Source organism: Lissotriton vulgaris, chromosome 12 (assembly GCF_964263255.1).
Source record: "Lissotriton vulgaris chromosome 12, aLisVul1.2, whole genome shotgun sequence".
NCBI lineage: Eukaryota > Metazoa > Chordata > Amphibia > Caudata > Salamandridae > Lissotriton > Lissotriton vulgaris.
In genome coordinates this window covers 429,688,310-429,711,060 of record NC_141700.1, presented here as the reverse complement: position 1 = coordinate 429,711,060, position 22,751 = coordinate 429,688,310, and the positions used below count along the sequence as shown (strand labels likewise).

Below are 22,751 nucleotides of genomic sequence, written 5' to 3'. Positions count from 1 at the left end.
CGTCCACCTGCGCGTCCACCTGCGCGTAGGGAGCGACTTTAAATAGGCTCTCCAGTGAGCCCTTGGCGCGCGAGTCCGCTCAAAGATGGCGGCCGCCGCCGAATACCAAGCCCCAAACAAAGATGGCGCCCAAAAAGGAATCCCAGGACCCGGACCCACCAAAGTGGGGGTGCTTTGTAGGCACAGAGGTGCGCTTTTTAAATGCAGTAAAGGGACTGGGGTGCGAGCTGCAGGCAGCCAAGTTAAAAACAGGGGTAAGTGAAAGAAAAAGCTAACCCAAATACAAAACGAAGGAAGGGTTAAAAACACACAGAATTACACAGCGCTAGTCCAACGCGCTCGCAGCAGTGTGGTAGGTGGTAGGGATCACCGCCACGCTAAAGACCGCCTTAAATAGGCTCTCCAGTGAGCCCTTGGCGCGCGAGTCCGCTCAAAGATGGCAGCCGCCGCCGAATACCAAGCCCCAAACAAAGATGGCGCCCAAAAAGGAATCCCAGGACCCGGACCCACCAAAGTGGTGGTGCTTTGTAGGCACAGAGGTGCGCTTTTTAAGCCAAGTTAAAAACAGGGGTAAGTGAAAGAAAAAGCTAACCCAAATACAAAACGAAGGAAGGGTTAAAAACACACAGAATTGCACAGCGCTAGTCCAACGCGCTCGCAGCAGTGTGGTAGGTGGTAGGGATCACCGCCACGCTAAAGACCGCCTTAAATAGGCTCTCCAGTGAGCCCTTGGCGCGCGAGTCCGCTCAAAGATGGCGGCCGCCGCCGAATACCAAGCCCCAAACAAAGATGGCGCCCAAAAAGGAATCCCAGGACCCGGACCCACCAAAGTGGTGGTGCTTTGTAGGCACAGAGGTGCGCTTTTTAAATGCAGTAAAGGGACTTGGGTGCGAGCTGCAGGCAGCCAAGTTAAAAACAGGGGTAAGTGAAAGAAAAAGCTAACCCAAATACAAAACGAAGGAAGGGTTAAAAACACACAGAATTACACAGCGCTAGTCCAACGCGCTCGCAGCAGTGTGGTAGGTGGTAACTGGACATTGCCCTGCTCTTTAGGATTTCAGTCTGTCTAACCTGAATTATAGCTCACCAGTCTGGGGCACGAGCCTGCAAGAAAAATATGCAGTAGAGTGTCCGAGTCTGAAAGTTCTGTGTCTCCTGAAGCATGAGTATGCCAAAGTAATGTTTCAATCTGTATATTTTTTGTATACTAAGAGACATACTTGATGACCAAACCCCCAAGCTTTGTGTCACTTAAGAGAGAGGTCTGCATGTGTTGTCATGTGTGGAGGGTTAAATGAGGATTGTGGCGACAAGCCCGGGGTTACATGTCATGAAAAGCTAAGGTAGGGTTTGATGCGAGAGGAAGACGTGTTTGAAGCTCTTACATTATTCATACAACTCTGTTTAATTCTCGACTGTCATCTTTCTTAGAATCTGTCTCCGCCCCATTCCACCAACCTGTGCTTCTCTGCGCTGTCAATGTCCCCATGATGCCTAACCTGGCTCTGTAGGGTTTAACACCAAAACAGAAGCTTGCTTCCTAAGAGCTAGTTATTAGATTCCCTGTTGGAAAATATGCAGGTATTTCTTGATACAAGCTCTCATAGGCCCAGAACTGCTTCAGCCGAAGAGTATCATGGGAGACCAGTTCCGCCATCAAAGCCTTGTCTCCTATGCCCTGTTCTTCGGTCAAAGGGATTCTAATATAGCATCCTAATTTTTCTCTGTTTTATTGCTATTATTATCATTATTATTATTATTATTATTTTATGCTGTATTTCTTTTGTTATCCTATGTTTTACATATGAATTATTCTATATTGTATGCACAATAGGAAAAACGAGACAGAGCGTTTCATTTGTATCCAACACTGAAGATATATTCAATTGTTGGCTATCAGAATGCTCCCAACCACACACATTATAAAATACCACAAAATCACCAAACAGAACACATTAGGCAGTTCTGCTCATATGCCCAAAACAATTCAGGTATGACACTTAGTTGGCTACTACAATAGTAAGTAGTTGCAATGCATTTTAGAGTAAAAAATGTACAACCGCTCCTTGGAGAGGGAGCAGGGGCAAGCCAAATCTAGCTTGGGCTTCTTGTGCTTGCACCGAGACTTGTCTTTCGACTTAATCTTTGACTTACTAAGGACAGCAACGTGGACTTGTACATGGCCTTGGAAAAGGAGAAGGCCTGGGACTTGGAGGGTGTCTGGCCTAGCTTATAATGCTCTACGACATACAGCTTCATCTCCCGCGCCTGGATGGCCTTCGGCTGCATCAGGGATCATTTGAGGCCCGACTTAGAATTATGTTGGAAACTAAGCACCAAAGGCAGACATTATGTGAGTTCATGACCAACATCTACTTTCCTGCAGATGAGATATAGCCTAAAACATGTGGTCTTCGGAGAGAGAAACATTACCTAGCGCACTGTTGAAAAAACATTTTGGAGGTCGGTAAAAGAGCAACAAAAGTTAGGAAACACAGTTTAGGATCGGAAGGCATGGAAAAAAGGAAGTGATGTCAGTGCACAAGGGTGACATATATGTATGGCTCTGTGCCATCATTTTCAGAGGCGGGATGAGACTGCTGCTAATTCCAATGGCACCAACAAACGACACACAGGGTTAGTTTCTGAAAAGTTTCCAGACCTAGCCTGGCACTCCGGGAAATGCAAAAGGTAATGAATCTGCGGTTAGAAGTATCCCCGAGAAATGACAACAGTTTTATGCATGTTACACAAGAGAGGCACACAACGGCGAGCCAAGGTTAAGCACTTCAATCCCAGTTGTTTTATAGTGAGTGTTCTGTGCAACTACTTCCAGCACTCGCCGTCGTTGAGTACCACTGTCACGACAAGATTCTTTGGATAGCAGCGTACATCAAGAAATTATTCAAAAGAACAAATTGAGTCCATCAGTCTTCTTTATTCAAAACATTGCTTAAAACTGGCAAACAAACAACGTGTTTCATTCCTTTGTGCAGAAGGAACTTCATCAGGGCTCAAAACAAGAAGCGGAGTACTCACTATAGAAACATTGTGCGGGATGCAGAAAAAAGGAGCGTATTGTCCCCGAGTTACACTCTCAGTTGGGGGAAATAGTAATCAGATCCCAGTTCTAGAATTTGGGTGCAGTGGCAGATCAAAGTAACGGCATGATAACCAGCAGCTGGATATGAGGTGTCTGAACACTCCTCATATCCCTAAGAATCCGAGCCGATATCTGATGCTACTTCCCCTCCATGTGACCCGGATTACTAGGATATTACGGACTCAATTTGTTCTCCTGAATAATTTCTTGGTGCACCTTCCTTTCCAAAGAGTATTATGCATGTGAATTCTGTATACCGGTTCGGAGAATCAAGACTAGTGACATTTGATGGTTACTAAGTGTATTTGGCAAATCACAAAATCTGCCAGCTAAGTGGCATTTTTTCCATTTGTAAATTTAATAGTTGTGAGGTTACTGGGAACTCCTGGGTAGCAAACATTGGTGAGCACCCAAAACCATGTGCTTGTTTATGTATACACAAATCCATGTCGAGTAATATTTCATCCTCAAAATATATACAAATATAGTCCAGCTACAGTGCATTTCTAAGGCACAGATAGGAAAAGTTCACCGCCATATTTAACTGTTTTTTAGTTAAAGACGTTTCCCCACAGAGCAGGCCCACGATGTTTACGCATTTGAAATCTGCATTGACAAAAAGCTCAATACAAATTAAAAAGCAGAACCTATGATCTTACTTCAGTTTCTTACTAATCTTGGTAAATTCCACCAAGCCAGCTTCCATGGGTAGTGTCAGTTCTCCAGCTGAAATCATCAGCCTGCAATCTTCAAAAGTATGATCCGTTACAGGCACGTCCAACGCTCTAAAAAAAGATAAGAAACACCTGAGAATAACTCACAATTGCTATAGTAGTACAATATGGGTACTTTCTTTCATACGAGCTCCCAGTCATTTTAAAGACACGCTGTAAAGAATACATTCAAGCTGGTTAGCGATCAATTAAACTTTCAATAAATTGCTAGGGATAGACTAGACTGCCAGGAAGAAATAATACGAATTTTAGATCACACTGCTTAAACATATTGTACCACCAGATGGCAGTCAAGCATATGTTTTGTTCAGCACATGGATGTTAATCAGTTGTTTTCTGAAATAATCTATGCTGAACCCGTAATATGAGACGATGTCATTTCAAAATTGTCTAGTCAATCTGTTGCCATTATTTACGAGCGCACAATAAAAGCCCAAACACATATAAAAAGAATCCGAACCGAACTCCTTATTTTTAAGTTTTTCTTCCCCCTCTTTCTTCTGATTAGAACCCTCACTAACCTTGTTGAAGTCCCCCCAGACTTTTTAAAAATTCTGCTGCTGGCCCAGGGGTCTGCCTCTTCAGCCACCTTCCTAGTGTCCATCAGCTAGCTGACCACTAGGTGCTGGCACAGCTCGGTAAAACAAACATTGAGCATGTGCTCCCTGTGAATCACGTTGTACAGCCCATTGTAATTATTAACCTTGCTGCCGCTCACCCAGCCAGGAGGAGTAAGGCCAACCCAAGGCTGACAGGTCTAACACAGGAGGGTTGTTTGGTGTGTGCAAATGAATAACACGTGACTTACCTGTGGTAATAATGCGCCTTCTAGTGGACACTCCATATAACTGCAGAATCTTTACATTCGGAATATCCCCAGGCACCAGTTTAGATCCGTAAGATTATTCAGCACAGCCCCTGTGTGACCATAGGTGGTGTCATGTGGCTCCACATAGACTGTGGAAGGGATGATTGGAGCCACGTATAGGTTCCACCTAAGCACACTTATTTCAGTTTTTTTCTGAATCTCGTCCACCCTTCAGACATGGAGCAAAAAAACGAATTGTTTGTATCAATGTGCAAATCTCGATATTGGGCCCTTTTTAGATGGAATAGTCCATTCCACAGAACGGGGAGGCAGAAGGGTGGTGAGGAATCTGCAGTTGGAGATTAGGATATAATCACACAAAGAGAAAAGCCTCAGGAAATTCAAATGGTTTGTTTCTTTAACGTGACTGTAGGCTTTTCTCTTTGTGTGCTACCTGAAGGTTGGATGAAATACGGCTTTGCACAGCCGTTGAGGAAAAGCCCACTGTCGTGCAGGTCCGTTCTGGCTACAGGTCGGGAGCTAGAAATACCGGGAGGAAAATGTGCTGGTTTCAGTTCAGGGCTGCAGCCTGCACAAGTTTGTGTGAACTTCTACAAAGCAAAGCAGCCACAGTCCCAGGACTTGCGCATCAACCCACAGGGGTTTTATTTAGCAAAAATGAAATGAATGGAAGCACACCCACATGGGAGGAACAGAGATGGACTACAAACACCATGAGGCAGTGAGCGCCACGCCCATCAGGGCAGGTGTTTTGAATTAAAACTGTGTGTCTGCAGCGCGACCCTTCAATTTTCATCCTGCCACTGATGAAAGGATTTGGATTCCAGAAACGCATCTGGCTCAACAGTGGATGCCTGTGCCCTGGCGAGGTGATTGTTGGCAAGCTGTTCACATTAACCCCTTCAGCGTGACACAGTATAATTGGTGTAGAAACCGGCATAATTTCCACAACAGTTTACATATCTTGTAATTACTTTGCATCAATTTAGTTACAAGCTACATTCCATAAAAGTCGTGCAAACAGTTCAAGCTATACACTATACATTTCACGCAGTTGCCCTCCGCCCATACCCATGCCCATCCTAGTGTTGGTTACGTAGCCCTTGGACTTTTTGGGACCTGCCTCTGTCGTACTCGCTTCAGCGGATTGTGCTTGTAAGTATATCCGCAAGGGCTCCCAGATATCCCTAGGCTGGGACGTGGGCGGCATCAATTCTGCATAAATAGTTAGATGTTCCTGGAAGAATATAAGGTCATGCATCCAATCGGCTCAGGATCAGTCCAGGGGCACCGACGGACAGGTGAGGAAGCGATGCCAGCCAAGCTCATGCAGCTCTCTAAAGCGAAGCGGTTTCCTACTTCATACTTAGGAGAGAGCTTATTTTCCAGCTTTACACAGCGAAGCGTTTTTCTATTTTCATTCTTAGGAGAGCCCCCTGGATATCAGCATATAGGCTGTTGGATTACAATTACAAAGCGGAGTTTGATGAGCTCCTTATGCATTATTGTTACTAAATGAACTAGGTTCGCTATCAGCCAGCCTTGAAGAGCTTTTTTCACTGCTCTTACATTGATATATTGTTAGAATCAGAGATTTGTTACTAACTGTGTCTCACTCTCATGGAAGCCCTTGCAGTTTCTGTCTGTCATGTACTCAGAAACAATGCCTAGGTTTTTAGCACTTTGTGCTAGTGAATCATTAGTATGGATGTGATCTAACCAGACACCCACTATTCTATTTCACAAATTAGAGCAGGGCCTCCAACCCTGAGCAGTGGCCAGGAAGAGGTGAGGCTTTCTCCCAAGCATTTTTGGGTGAGTAAAAATAAATTAAAAAACCTATCTCTATCGTTTTGGAGAATGACCTATTGGCATAAAGAAACATATGGCGCAAAAATAATAGAAATGCGTGTCTGTGTTCTACCTATTTGTTGTCCCTTGTTGTGTATCTTCCTTTTTAGGAAAGAATCCTAAATACCTTATGAAACAAACATCCCCCATCTGGAAAATCCAATGTACGGTAGGATGTTTTGTATCATTAGTTTGAGTTAATTTTTGCTTTTTTCACTAAGCTTAGGTCAAGCTTAATTGCAGTAGTGTTTAAGAGGTCCTGACGAAAGCTGGGTACACTTTCCTACAATGGCTGAAACATGTTGACCAAATACCATCCTTAATAGACAGTTATTGTGTCAAACTGTCTCACACTCATTTTAATCTTGACACCATGATTTTCCCTAATAAAGTTTTCCTTAAATCATGGTAGCCAATTTTACATCTCACTTTTTGATTCTTTTTGCACACTTTTCTCACTACAATTTAACATCCCACACCATTCCAAACTGATTTGACTTTTGGTATGATCCATCACTGGTGGTTCCTTAGGTTTGGAGAAGCACATAATTCCAACAGGTGTGTGGCTCCTTAACCGGACCATCTTTGGTTCTATCCCAGATGATGAAGCTCTGCCATATGGGTGGGCTGATGGGATTCATTTCCTTTTTGTTGTACACACTTTATAGGTAGACAGAGTCAGTCACATTTTTCTTTGCCCCCATTAGTTGTACAGACCATTGCCAGTCCTTTTGTATTGTTATACTGTGAATAAGGGGTCTGTCTGTCCTTTGGTCTTTAAATAATTTTCCCCTTAGACCCTCCACTAACCTTGTTTTTTGACGATACCCTTCATTTAGCCAGTAGTAAGCCTAGCAATATGTATCTTCTGAGGAAGGCTTCAAGATCTTTTGTGCATCTCAATAGTGTTGTGAGAGGGGCATTTGCTATTTGAGTCCCTGCCATTTGACGGAGGACTTCTAGTACTGTATCCCAGTATGTCCTAATGTGGGCAAATTCCAGGCCAAGTGCAGAAGATCAGCTCCTTCTCTACAGCACGGAGGCGGAATCGGAATAGTTTTACTGGAGTATAACAAAGGCGGTGGAGATATTTGAAGTGTATAATATGCAGTCTGATACAGTCCGAAATTGGCCCAGTTTGCTGATCATCCCTAAGAGGTGTGCCCAGGTCTTCCTCCAATCTGAACCGTGAAGTTTGAGCAACATGGGGGCTGTCGATCTGGGTGGTTCGGTTTAGCATTGCTATCACATGAGCCGGAATGGGTCGCTGGCGTGCAGTAGGGCCAAAGTGGGTGGCTTATTTGGAAAGTCGGGGTGGTGGACTTAAAATCGTGTCGGAGCCTTACATACATAAAGAGATCCATAGTGGTAGGTTGGCAATTCTTAAAAATCTGTTCTCATGTGAGAAAAGTCCCCCCCCTAAGTAAAGTGCCCCCAGGATTTAATTTCGAATTTACGAAGCATTTGTCGACATTTCCCTTCCTGTGTGACTGGAAAATCTAAGTGGCCTGGTAGCGACAGCAGGGGAGAGTGTATTGTATCATAGTTATATTCTTATTTCTGCATACATGTATCCGTGGGTACCAAGGTGAGTTTATTACTATACACATTTTAACAACTAGCTGCTTCGTGGGTTCTTTGCAACCGCTGAGATGTCTCATTATCGGACAGATGTTTATCTGAAGGATCTCTCAATGATGCATTACCAGTGAATAGTAACGCACCCTTATCACGCTAAGATGTACTATTGTTAGACACATATATATGGGAAGAATCTCTCAATGATACATTCCCAGTGTTAACCCGTATTGCTAATCATGTGGAAGTAGGGGGTCACTGTTTTAAAGAGTCTAGTCTTAACACAATACATTGGTGTGGAACCTTTTCATGGATATTGTTAGATGGGGTCTAGGTCTTGAACTGTTTCATCCTCGTGTGATCGTGTGCTCTATAAAACCAGGGTGTTTTACTTGGTTATAAAGACTCCTAAAGAGGTCACCACTAGTCTCAATACTTTTTCAATGTAAGAGGGCCCACGGGATATTGTCATTAAGTCCCACTGTGTCAGTGTGGAGTTTGTACACCCACAGCTGCTCTTTTTCCAGAAGTCTGTGTTCCAAATTATCACTATAACACAGGTGTTCAAGTGCTATTTTACAAGTGTTGTCACCCATTATAGTGTGTGGCAGGTTCATGACACACTATATGAGCACATAGGATAGACCATATGAGCACCCACACTATAAGGGTGCTATATTTTGGTAGTTACATGAACAATCTGCTAATGCGACCTGCCAGCACTGCTGACAGGTCACTGTTTTTAATATATCTTGTTTTTCCACTTACAGACACAGATTAATCACTAGACCCGTATGTATAAAGTGCATGTGCATTAGGTGTGCATGGTTTGTGTCCTCATTACAGGATTCACAAGGAGGGGTACACACTGGGCTGGACCCAGTGGAGTCCCGATGAAGAGCTATGAGGAGAACAGCCTGAAACATGTTGACAAAAACACATTACTGAGACAACCAGACTCATTAAGGTCAATTTTCTTCCCGTTAAACGACCTCTGATTTTTAACCATAACAACTAGAGGCGGTAATAAAAGAGTGGCCAACTAGTTAGGTATTTTCTTTTCCTTCCACTCCCCATCACTGCACTACACATAGTATACAATGAAAATTGCTCCTACATAATTCGCAAGTCGCAGCACGCCTCAATTCGTAGAGGATTGAGAGGAACCCCAATTGTGAAGCATGCCACCTAGGGGTAACCCTGGTGGGTGAGGGGTCTCTACAAAAAAAATATTTTTTCTAAACAAGTGATTACAACGAATTCTTGTTGTAACCTATCTAAGTCCCTAAAGGCCATGTTTTCTTCGATACACTCTATTTTCGTCCCACTAGGTAGCTGGTGCAATTGTAGTCATGAAGCAACCACTATCCTAAATGTGTCCTATCACATAAAGAAATTGAGGGGGGGTTGAAGATCTAAAATAGGGCAAAGGCCTTAGCCCTTTTCCAACACTAAGAAATAATGGAAAAACAACCAGATCGGATCGTGGAGGCTTAACCCTCTCTAAGTCTCCTTTCTCCAAAAGAACCTGGTATTCCTGCAGCAAAATGAACAAATGGTCCTCAAAAAGCCACACTGATGTATGTGGAAGAGGCAGAACGCAGAAAGGAACTGGCAATAAACAGCCCCATTAAACCCATCTGCAAGACCCTCCTGTCAGATTTTGTGGCTTGCAACCTGCAGAGAAAATGAGCAATCCTGACTCCCAAGGGTGTGTGGCACGAAGGACACACCAAAGTGGTTTGGAGGTTACTGCCGAAGAGGCTGGTGACTGGGAAGTTCGCTGATCTGCTGGATCCCATACCCCAAAATGACGGGGTGGGGTGCCTGTTGTTGGGATGGTGGACCTTGAAACTGGCTAAAGTTGAAACCCTAAGCAATGCCTCAAACAAGGCAAAATTGTTGGGGATACTCCCTTAAGAGTGTGGAAAGATCAAGGCAGCATGTAATAGCTCTACTTTATTTATATTTAAAGTGTTCAAGGGCAGAGTTAGATTTCTCACCAAACAGGGGAGACAGGTCAAAAAGGTTTTATTCATGTGTGGCACTGGAGCAGCACGCAAGTACTGACAACTCTGCCTAAGCAGTCTGTTGTGTCCAGGTCTGACCAGATTACATACTTAGTCGAATCCTGGCCATCTTGAATGGTAAGTTGCAAATTGGCATGAAACTCTGGCATCACTAGTAAGATCTCAGCAGCCAATCCCCATAATGCATATCCCTTCCCAGGTAAGGCTAATGGAAGAAAAGATTCTCTTCTCAAATGCCTCAATTTCTTTCAGCTTTCTGTCCTGGGGTAGTGTGAAAAGAATTTAAGTTAACCCTGCTTGTGGAGTCCTGTACTATCAGGCTTTCAGGAGGAGGGTGCTGCGTTAGGAAGGCAGGGTTACTCAGAGTGGGTCTGTGCCACCTGTCTGTTTACGAATGGCAAAAGCAGGGTTTGGTCCATATACCCATGGGGGTGTCAGTCAGTGCCTCACTGAACAGCATTAGGAGTCCAGCTGAAGACTGTCTGGGTTTTAACACTTCTGTCAGAACATTGGTCTTTACCTCAATGGAAGGCAACTGTAAAGCTAAGACTTTGCTTTCTTTGCCATGGTTACGCTTACTAGACGGGTGATCAGACTCTGCCATGGAAGGACAAGAGTGGGACCAGCTCTGTGTCATGTGTCCAGCCTACTGGCCACTTGTAGAGCCATATAAATGTGTCATCATATTGTGGGAAGAATTTGAACTCACCACCTCTATTGTAGTGCTGTATGAGTTAGCAATGACGGCTCCTGAGGGACTCTGTAGAACTGTGACATGAAGTTTAGAGCATAGCAAAATGAATGCATGTTTAAAATGTTTGGTTTGCGGTTACATGCAGAAGAATAAAGACTTGTTATACTAAGCTCCATGTGTAGTCATTAGCGGGTATCCAGGCTGGGGAGAATGCTACAACTGGTGAGGAGATAGTGTATAAGAAACCCGAATATCAACAGTGCTCTCCCAGCGAGTTTGCTGTGGTCCAGCAAACTTGTGTGCATGCACTGTGTACCTCAGTAGAAGTGCCAAATCAACGCTTGGAGTATGTGGAGTCTACACATTGTTGCCCAAGAGCTTGCTGGGAAGGCCGTAAAAAGAGGTCTAATATTAGACTGTTGAGATTATGGGCATACATTGTGTTTGCCACTGAATGTGATGCGGTGCATAATGTGGTTTGTTACAGGCTGATGCTAGGTACAGTGTTTACCAGTGGTTACTGGCTGTACGTTTATGATCTGTTTTACTTTTACTAAGTTCGCTCTGTGATGGTTCTGACAGTGGTCCAGTTGGCCCTGCCATGTGTAAACAATTCCCTGGAAAATATGATCTAGTGCCAGGTGGCACCATGGATATTATGTGATTGACTGTATGGCACTGAATATTGCTACATCTTGAAAATGTTTTATTTTACACAGTACAAATCTCTAATTGACATACTTCAAACTCTGATCTATTGCCCACTCCTCTAGGTTTTTAGAACACATTGAGTATTTTATGCTATTTAAATATTTTCAGAATGAAATGATTTTAAAATATGTATCGAATGTTATTATTGTAATCAATTTTTTTTATGTATGTACTTTCATGGTTTTCTCCTAACTGAAACCGAATAAAGTAATTTTGATTTGATTTGATTATGTAGGTAAAGGGCCCATCAAAATACTAATGGAATCATAGTGACTCTCAAGCAGTAAAGTTCTCTCAACTACTGGAATTTGTGCCCCCATCTTCTGCTCTGGAGTAACAACCTGTTCCTAATTGCCTCACTTCCCAGGCTGCACATTAGTTCAGATATCTTCACCCGACGTCTGGAATATGTGCCCCCTTTTTGTCCTTATACTTCTCCTCACCACCGCCTTCCTGGTAACACCCCTCTCTTATCCCTACCACCCCCCTCCCCCTCCTCATTCCCCCATCATGGCCTCCACTCGAGTTAAGTCTGGAACTAATTGCTACAAACTCATTTATCCTCCTAGCCGGACTAAAGCTGCAGCAAAACGTTTCAAGCATAACACCATGGAATGTTTCCCTGATTCCCTTTTTGTCGATCAATTTTACAATGGTTGTCATGGGAGGCTCAAAAACTATTTCATTTTCTTCACTCACGACATCCCCTCCTGGTCAACCAGCTTACACAACTCCCTTAACGTCACCTCCTCCTCCTCCTCTATCCCTCATGGAAAACAGCTAAAAATGTCCCCCTTAGAGTGTTTCAACGGTTCCCTCATATCTCACTCTATTACAACGGTACAGTCATTATCCAAGCCAAAGATACCGGTCTCTCTCTTTTCGACTACCTCTTCAGTTCGCCCCTCCCCTGCGAGCGGGTTGTCCCTTGACTCTTCATCTAGCTCCACCCATTACTCCCTTTCTCTGCCCCTGACCCCCTACACTCCAATAGGCTGCACCCTCGAGAGGCACAGGTCGACCCTCTTCACTACCCCTCCCCTGTGCCCTCTTCTCCCATTCTTCCCCCCTCACAGTAAGCCCCCCCCATCACTTCAGCCGCACCTCTAGCTAATCCGCTCCTAGGCCAATCTGCACCATCCAATCTCATTTCCTCCCCCCTATCCTTACCTGCCACCCTCCTTTTTAGTCCACCTCTCCTCCAACCTTCCCCCCTAGTTAACTTTCCTTACGTCCCCCTTATTCCCCCCTCCTCCCCTCGCTATGTCCCCTGATTTCTCCACAAACCCATTGCATCTCTCCCCCTCCCCCAACACTGTGCTACCCGCTTTGCCCCTTCGGTAACCCCTTCCCTCCCTCGGGCCTAGGAAAACCACCTCCTTTCATCAACTTCCCCATCTCCCAACCCTCCTCACTCCGCCAGTTGCCCGTTCCCTCACAGTCACCTCATCTAGCTTACAGAACCTCTACAACGCCCTCCCCTCGCTTCCTACCAAACCTCTTTCATTCTTATGTCTCATCCACCTAAACCCTCCCGAGCACCCTCGTATAAGTACAACCAAAACAGTCTCAACAGAGCTGTGCTGTCTGCTTCACAACTGCAGATCTGCAAAAAAACACAAACTTGAAATCTCTAACACCATCATACTTCACAATATTAACATGATCTTCCTCACAGAGACCTGGATCAACGATACCTCTCACTCTATGTTTGATCTCCTAGTACCCACAGGCTATTCTATACTTAGACATGACAGAATTGACAAAGTTGGGGGAGGTGTTGCAGTCATCTTTAGAAACTCATTCAACTTAAGGCTTTTCCTAACAGCTCCTTGCGCACTTTCGAATGCTTATCCCTTGAACTTCAACTGCACCACCGCTCACCCCTCAGATTCCACGCCATTTACCGCCCGCCTTGTAGCGGCCCCTCGTTTATGGAGGAAATCACGTACTTCATTAGCGACCAATATTCACAAAGTGACAATCAGATCTTCGTGGGTGACTTCAATCTCCACTGGGGCTCGTCTCAAGACTCTTCTGCGAATTTGCTGGCCACCTTCCTTTCTGCAAACAATGTTATCCAGCACTGCACAGAAACAACACACTCTAAGGGCTCAATCCTGGACCTGTTATTTCAAAAACAGGCATGCTTACTACCGCTACCCCTATTCATGTAGGCTGGTCTGACCACCTCCTCATCCCATTCTCTCTTCACCTGTCACACTCTATAACTCTCGGCCAACCTAAGAGGGCTACCTCCTGGTTCCTTGACATTAAAAATATTGACCTCGGTACCCGCTGTGAATCAGCTTTGCTATCACTTCCAAGACTAGACCCGAACCTAGATATTAACGAACTAACCTCCCAATGCCTCACAGTCCTTGCAGTCGAAATCAATAATGTCGCTCCTCTCCAAAGCAAAAAGAAAAGGCCCACTCCCTCAGCACCTTGGTTTAACAAATCCCCCAATGAAGAAAGGAAGCACTTAAGACTCCAGGAGAAACAATGGAGACAAGCGCCCTCCACTGATAATTTGGCCACACTTCGTTCAGCTAGATCAGAGTACCACAAGCACATCTTCATTGGAAAAGCGGCGCACTTCAGAACCCTCCTCGACTCAGCCAAAAATAGACCCAAAAAACTATTAGATCTCATCAAGTATCCAAACTGCTCTCCCCCAACCTCCAACTTGGAGGATTCTACAAAGAAAGTAGCGGAATTCGCATTATTCTTGGACGAAAAAGTGAAATCACTTGTGGATCAGGTCAGTCATCCTCCAACCCCACCGGAGAAGCGCAAATCCCTAGCCATTTGGCAGAACTTTGACCCCCATTTACGAAAATGCCCTCGTCAAATGCATCCTCGAAACAAAGCCCTCCAACCATTCTCTTGAACCCATCCCTAGTGCTACTGCCATTGACTTCTATACCCATTCTCTGTCCTATTGGACCACTCTGGTTAACCTCTCCCTCTGTCAAGGCTCCCTTCCTGTTTCGTTCAAAACTGGGCAGGTCACCCCTCTGCTTAAAAAACCCACTGCTGATGCCAACGACCTCAACAACTTCCGCCCCATCACTAACCTACCTTTTCTTGTGATAATCACAGAAAGATGTGCAGCGAAACAACTCTCTCGTCATATCAAGGACAATGATCTTCTTGACAATTTCCAGTCCGGCTTCAATCAAAACTGCGGTACAAAAGGGGGTGGTGATGGACGGAGCATCTGAATCAATCAAACACTCACACCCAGTCAAAAGATCTGGGTTTAATCCATCACCGTTCTTTAGCCCACTCTGCCACCCCAGTTCAGACATGGCTATATGCAAATCAGTCTGACCCTGTGCCTCATGGGAACAGTCCAACCCGAACTGCCAAGCCATGTCTTCCCTGGACCGGAAACAAGCTTCCGAGGACCGGTTTCTGGCATTCCAGCCGTCTTCAGCTGGCTTGCTTGAATCCAGGGGCAAAGTGAGCAAGGGACTCACGTCTGAGCATACCCTGCCACACTCATGGCGGCCAAAAGCGTACAAAAGGGGGTGGTGATGGACGGAGCATCTGAATCAATCAAACACTCACACCCAGGCAAAAGATATGGGTTCAATCCATCACCGTTCTTTAGCCCACTCTGCCACCCCAGTTCAGACATGGCAATATGCAAATGCTTGATTCCGGTCTGGGAAAGACATGGCTTGGTAGTTCGGACTGGACTGTTCCCATGAGGCACAGGGTCAGAGCTGATTTGCATATAGCCAGTGTCTGACCCAGGGTGGTGTGGAGTGCAAAAAAATGATGGATTTAGGCCCAGATCCTTGTACTTGGGTGAATGTATGACATTGTTCTACATTCTGTCCATCAACTGTGTTTTTTGCAATTTTCAACCCAAGTGTGCTGGGTATACTCAGACGTGAGTCCCAGGCTCTCCACACCACTGGAGTCAAGCTATCCAGGCTGATGAAGGCTGATAGCCAGAAACCGGTCCTTGGATGCTTGATTCCGGTCTGGGAAAGACATGGCTTGGTAGTTCGGACTGGACTGTTCCCATGAGGCACAGGGTCAGAGCTGATTTGCATATAGCCAGTGTCTAACCCAGGGTGGTGTGGAGTGCAAAAATATGATGGTTTTAGGCCTAGATCCTTGTACTGGGGTGAATGTATGACATTGTTCTACATTCTGTCCATCAACTGTGTTTTTTGCAATTTTCACCCCAAGTGTGCTGGGTATACTCAGACGGGAGTCCCAGGCTCTCCACACCACTGGAGTCAAGCTATCCAGGCTGATGAAGGCTGATAGCCAGAAACCGGTCCTTGGATGCTTGATTCCGGTCTGGGAAAGACATGGCTTAGTAGTTCGGACTGGACTGTTCCCATGAGGCACAGGGTCAAAGCTGATTTTCATATAGCCAGTGTCTAACCCAGGGTGGTGTGGAGTGCAAAAAAATGATGGATTTAGGCCCAGATCCTTGTACTGGGGTGAATGTATGACATTGTTCTACATTCTGTCCATCAACTGTGTTTTTTGCAATTTTCACCCCGAGTGTGCTGGGTATACTCAGACGTGAGTCCCAGGCTCTCCACACCACTGGAGTCAAGCTATCCAGGCTGATGAAGGCTGATAGCCAGAAACCGGTCCTTGGATGCTTGATTCCGGTCTGGGAAAGACATGGCTTGGTAGTTCGGACTGGACTGTTCCCATGAGGCACAGGGTCAGAGCTGATTTGCATGTAGCCAGTGTCTAACCCAGGGTGGTGTGGAGTGCAAAAAAATGATGGATTTAGGCCCAGATCCTTGTACTGGGGTGAATGTATGACATTGTTCTACATTTTGTCCATCAACTGTGTTTTTTGCAATTTTCAATCAAAACTGCAGCACTGAAACAGCCCTGCTGCAATTGATTGATGACGTGCTGTGGATATTCGATTCTGGGGAGTCTTGTCTTCTTATTCTCCTTGACCTTTCTTCAGCCTTTGACACTGTCAATCACAACACTCTCCTTAACACTCTTCAACAGAGAATGGGCTTGGAGGGCACTGTGCTTAAATGGTTTGCTTCCTTCCTCTCTGATAGATCCCAAATGATCAAAATAGTGAATAGTCTTTCATCTCCTTTGGCGGTAGGTCAAGGTGTTCCTCAAGGCTCTATACTTGCACCCACATTGTTCAATCTCTATTTAGAACCATTGGGAAATCTCCTCAGTAAATATGGGATCCACTATCATCTCTATGCGGACGACACTCAAATCTACCTCAAGGTGGCCTCTACTCACGATCTCTCCAGCCTAAGCTCTACTCTCAACTCCATTCAAAACTGGATGTTAACTCATCAACTGATTCTGAATCCCTCAAACTGTATTCCTCCTCCTCTCCTCCTCACTTTCTCCTCCGCAGGTTTAATCATGGATGGATCAGATGAAGCTACTTAACAATAAACCCATCATTGTCGACAGCGCAAAATCCCTTAGTGTCATACTCAACATAATCGGTCTAGAATTCTACTCTTCAGGCTGTGTGGCCCCTCACTCGACCACAGTAGAAATCCCTGCAATCTTGATGTTCGAAGTGCCATGACAACAAGTTACCTCATTGGACCACCAGAAGATCAAGTCCTGAGGAAGACATTTATGAAAAAGACTTAGGTCGTACAAGGAAAATGAAGGCCTATACTGACAAGCATCGACATGAAAAAGACTATTTTCCTGGTCCGTCAATCTAGAAAACAGAAATTGGATGCTCCCTTTGATGCCGAGCCCTTTCATGTTGTGACTCAAAGTCCTGGGAAGTCTGTTACTCGAGATTCCTCTCATTTCCGACATGTGGCTCATTGCTCATCAGGCACTGATGGCAATGTAGAAACTGGGTCTGAAAGGACAAGAGAACATCCATTGACTGCTGTTGTTCGTACATTGCCAACGCAGGTCATGGGCATTTCTACTGCCTTTCCCCAGGTTCCGAAGACACCGTTAGGAGGTGTTATCAAAGCAGCACAAAGACTAATTAAAGAGCTACAATTGTGCATTTATCTGTAAAAAAATATTTTTGGGATTTAACAGGAGGAGATGTAGTGTTGTGTGATTGAGCAATGACGAAACCCTTAAGGCTTCCAATGGACTCCTTAGAACTGCGACATAAGTGTAGCAAAGTGAATGCAGGTTTAGAATGTTGGGCTTGTGGTTTCACTCATAAGAATAAAAACGTGTTATACTAAGCTCTGTGTGTGGCATAGTCCTTAGCGGGTAGCCAGGCTGGGGAAGACCCCACAACTATAATCACCATTATCACCAAAAGGGGGATGGCTCAGATCAGAGCCTGAGTCGAACAGTTGTTAGAGCACTGGAAATTGGCTTCCAGACACAGTGAGGACTCAGAATCAGAGTATAGGAAGGCCTGGTAAGTAGGCTTCAGCTGAGGTAAAGACAGATATGGCTCAGAGTCAGACAGAACTATGAGATTGACATCCTTCTCCGGGCTTGGTGGAGTTATTGCAGAGTTGATTCTGCTAAAAATCGGCATAGATCATTGGGCCAGGTGAAAAGTCACTTCCAGATTTGGAGCCAAACCCAAATCAGATTCAGGGGGCAGAGGCAGCACCGAGGGTGGACCCACAGATGGCAAAGAAAGTAGAGCTCTCCACTGTGCTAGGGGCATGAAGGTGCACAAGAGGGAGTCAAAATGCGGAGCATGGCCTCCTCAAACTTCTATATATGTTGTGGCATTGCCAGCGGACCCAGTAATTTGGAATGCATCGGGATCAACTGTGGAATTGGTTACTCAGTAGGGGATTAACAGCTAGACCACGGGGCACCTTAACTTCCTCTTGACTTCTTGGAGAGAGAATGGAAAGGGCAGTTTTAGGGCTGCTGCTTGTGTTTCTTCGTGTGAATTGTGACTTACCTGAAGATTTAGATCATGACACCCTGTAGCAGGACCGGCCCCAGAGCCAGAATGCGTATGTCCTAGACTTTGAGCAGGAGGGGCCCTTATGTGGCTTCCTTCAGAGCTCAACTATACACAGCTTTGAGCTCCCAAATCGCCTTTGGGTGCATCAGTGTACTCCTCGTATGACTTGGATTGTGGTTCGTCCTAGACCAGAGATATACTTCACAGGGTTCTATCACAGACATTTATTTGAGACACTCCCTACAAGGCTCAGGTCCTGTGGTTTTAGAAGGGGACATATTTCCTTGCACACTGGAAAGAAATGTTCAGAGAGAAAACTTTTAAACAGATGAGAAAAAGTTAGGCGGAGCTACGCAACGCCACCTACCACCACACAGGGGCTATGATTAAAAAAAATCTTACAAATCAAGTCTGGTGCCTGGGCATATTCTAATGGTGCGGAATGTTTGATTTCATCCGGGGTTAGAAATGCGAGCGTTAGGCTGGCATGTTATCATATTACTCACATCACAAGCTAGGGAGGGTAGGAAATTAGGGAAAGGTGGGCCAGGCTGGTTGAAGCTGGGTCCCAGGGAAAAGTAGAAGTAGAGATTTGGGAGCAGGAACAATAAGGGAGAGTCATGTCATGTCAGTAGCGGATAGGAGAACCAACCTTATGGAATTAAGTATAGATAAACTGAAGACATCTTAATAAAAAAATATCCCCTCACCCATTAAGTATCGTCTTCCTCTATGCCGCGGTTAAGACTTTTTAACATATTAGGGTTTTGTCTTTCTGCTGAGTGCTCCACTGCTTCCCAGTTGGGGAAATGCTATAAAAGTACTCTACTTACACACCAAAAGAAAGTATGCCTTTTTATCATTGTATGATTCTACAGATCAAGACACATCTGACCATCTAGTTATCACCAAGCTGCACTTGACATTGTTCTATTCCCCAAGTATAATTTCTGTGTCCATGTGCACAACCCAAGTCTAAACGATTTTAGAACTTAGGGCCTGAGTTCGAGTTGAGCGCATGGGTTGCTCCCTCACAAACGTAACCGATATCCCGTCCGCAGTATTACAAATGCCACTGGATATAATGCACTTGAACTAATGCGAACGACTCATGTTTGCGAAGGAGGAACTAGCCCACCGAAATCTGAATTATGTCCTATGATTGATATAGCCATATTACCTGAATAATAGTGTGTTCAGCTTTTAAACATTTGAAAAGGTGAACTTCATATATTTCCTTTTTTCATTGGTCAACACTGCAAATAATTATTGTGAACAAAGATCGTTTAAGAAATTACATAATTACGCATTGCTAGCTTCCTTAAAAAAATTACTAAACATGTACAGGTACGTACGTTGCCATTTCTGAACGGACGTTGTTTGCAAACAGATTAGAATCTTTGATCTCTTCTTTGGTAGGAACATGAACCGGCATGAACTGTAGTTAAAGTAAAATAAACAAGCCCACATCAGTATAGTAACTACACACAATTCAGAACAAAGTGTTAAAAATATGAGTTGGCAATTACATTAGGTTTGGCTTATAAATGAAAGTGCCTTTTCGGTCACTAGTTAATTTAGGCAATAAAAACCACCATACATGCATTCTGTCATTCATTCTTGCATTCATTAATCCAACCTTCCCCCAGTAACTCATTCCTGTACATACCTATCCGTCCACAAGGAAACCCACTCAGAAATTCAACAATTATATGCAAGCTAAATTTGAATAATAAAGGTCAGGAACTGAAAACATGTTCCCACTAAAACATAATCAAGAATTGATTCTGTTGGAAGTTACTGAAATGTAGTTATTTTACACTTAAGGAGGAGACCAGGAGAAGGTCCCATTCATGTACATCTAATGAGAATACTGAACACATGCACTTGGTACCGTCCACAACACATTGATTATATATTAGTGTCATTGCAATTTTTTCCACTGAAACGTGGCAGACGCATGCTTACATTTAAAAATAATTAAATATAGTACTGGGTGTTCATCTTGCAATGGCTTCTTTGTACGTGGTGTATATTGTACTGAAATTCGAAAATTGTAACCATGTGTCAAGCATCATGGGGGCATCTTGGAATTGTACATTGTGAATTATGCCACTGCAAGATGGTGGCTGGTTTACAACCTGTGGCCACCCTGTAGATGAAATAAAATATTCCACTCTATAGACAAAGCGAAAGACAAGTGATTGGCCTGGCAGAATTAAAAAAAAAAAATAGAAAAGGAAAGAAAAAAATGGACCCATAAAATTAGAAATATGAAACTAATGGACTGGCCATCAAGCTCTGATACTGCTGCATAGTAATTTTCAAGTGGATGTGCCCATGGGATCAGGCAACATGCCATCACTCGCGGGGCTACAGAACCACCGCCCTAGGCTGTTATGTATAGATGTAAAGTGTGAATGACACTCAAAGAGCAATGGCTGAAGAGGGCTTATGAGAGACAAATATCCTACTCTCCCAGTTTGTCAAATTAAGTAACTGACAGCAAAACCCTTGCCTGTCTGGGATTTTATTAAACAAAATACCTGTTTACAAGTAATGCTGATTTACCAATAACAGCTTACTAGCTTTAACATATGTTTTGCACAATACATAAGCCTGCTTTTCATAATAAACAGATTAGACTTATGGCATCAGACATAACTTTTCCCAATGAGCTAATCAGGCCTACAGCCTTTATCTTTGAATTGTCACCAGAACCAGTACATCCCCACTTCTATAACATTTTGCACAAGACAACCATCATGCAGTCACAAAATTGCTAATGCATTCAAAGTACAGTTGGCAAAACCGCGTGCAACTACTTTTAAGAGATTCTCACAAATATTATCAGAGTTTGTCAGAGGCGTGAAAGTCAATGTAACCAAATACCTCTCTATAGGCTTTAACAAAATCAATAACAATTCACCCCTAAATGTCTATTTGCTTTAATATGTGTTTAACACAATACATATATGAGGCCTATTGCTTTGTCATGCCTTTTCATCATAAATAGTTCAGACAATTAGCCTTGGACTTTGGCTTGTCACCACAACCATCTCAGTCTTGGTGCATTGGTCATACGCATTCCCACAGGCAGAAAGTGCAAAACAATCATTTTCCTGTAGTGGAAGCACATGACTTCTGCCCAATCAAATGCTGTACTCAAAATAATCAACAGGAGGATGGAGCTAAAGCCCCTCCCTCAGTACTACTACGGAAAGCCATTTTTGCTGATGATCATGTTGCGTGCTTATCTAGGTTCCTGATCGATACTGTGACCTTATGCCCCTATTCGGCTATAAATCCATTTATTCCCTATATTGGCATAACCGTTCAAGTGCGATTTTCTGAAAAGTCATCTCTGGCCTCACACGAACAGAGCCACATTCCAGCATGACTCTCTGCTACTTCCTTTGCGACCAATTAGTGCAATGACAGAGCAGCAGTCACTATCTGATATTCCTAGATAACACTCCGAGTTCTTCAACAAGATAAAACTTAGCAAAACCTGGAAATCCCCGCTTGCTATGTTTTGATTAGTAATGGAACTCTAATGAGCAACTGATAACTGTCACTTCCTAGTGACATCTTTAGTTGACGTCTTATGTCCAGCAAACTTGCGTCAAACCCGGCGCCTGTCAGGTATAAATATTACCAACGTTGCCTTAAGCAAAGAGAGAGATACGAGCTGTGAGTTCGTTGCCTGTTGCTGATGCCAGCTGCCTGCATGACCCTGTGTTGGTAAAAACTAGCACTCTGTCGCTGCAGCCTGCTATCCTGTGGTGGTGAAGCTGCTGATTACCATTATCGCCGCTACAGCGCGAACTATGGTGCAGTACGCTTGAGGAGCCGAGCAGCCGTCCTCTGCGAAGACATCCAGCAGATTCCAGCTGCCCGCGGACGCTGTCACCCCTCCTTCCTCGACGCGCTGAAAGAAGCCGCTGCATTTCTCGTGCAGAGAAATCCAGTCCCGGCGCTTCCGGTCTACCCTCGCAGGTGACTGGGATATCGAGAGAGACCCCTGAAGGAGATACCAATCCTCCATCATTCTATTCAGAGGTATGGTGTTGACTAAACCCTTAGACGAGAATTCTTGAAACAAACCTTGGCAAAACCAACTTAACTTAAAGCTACTTACTTACTCCCCTTCTCACGTGTTAGGCTTAGGTCAGGCACACTGGGGTAGGCTTAGTTAGAAGCACCAGTTGAGTACGTTAGCCAAATGTATATATGACTGTATATATGTTTTATTACTTTTAAACCATTGTATGGCTAAGAAACCATATCAATGCTTTTACAGTTCTATTTCGCAATACTTATCTTACT

General features: G+C 44.3%; 1 protein-coding gene across 2 annotated transcripts in view; it reads right to left on the bottom strand.

The window, feature by feature from the left end:
- The window catches only part of LPCAT2 (lysophosphatidylcholine acyltransferase 2), a 241,330-nt gene that overhangs the window by 56,247 nt on the left and 162,332 nt on the right, over nt 1–22,751 (bottom strand). For both annotated transcript variants that reach the window (XM_086945191.1, XM_086945192.1), the window contains exons 9-10: nt 19,778–19,860; nt 3,763–3,888 (exon numbers count right to left, since the gene is read on the bottom strand). In XM_086945191.1, coding sequence (XP_086801317.1) covers nt 3,763–3,888; nt 19,778–19,860 — 209 coding nt within the window. The remainder of the gene's footprint in view (nt 1–3,762; nt 3,889–19,777; nt 19,861–22,751) is intronic.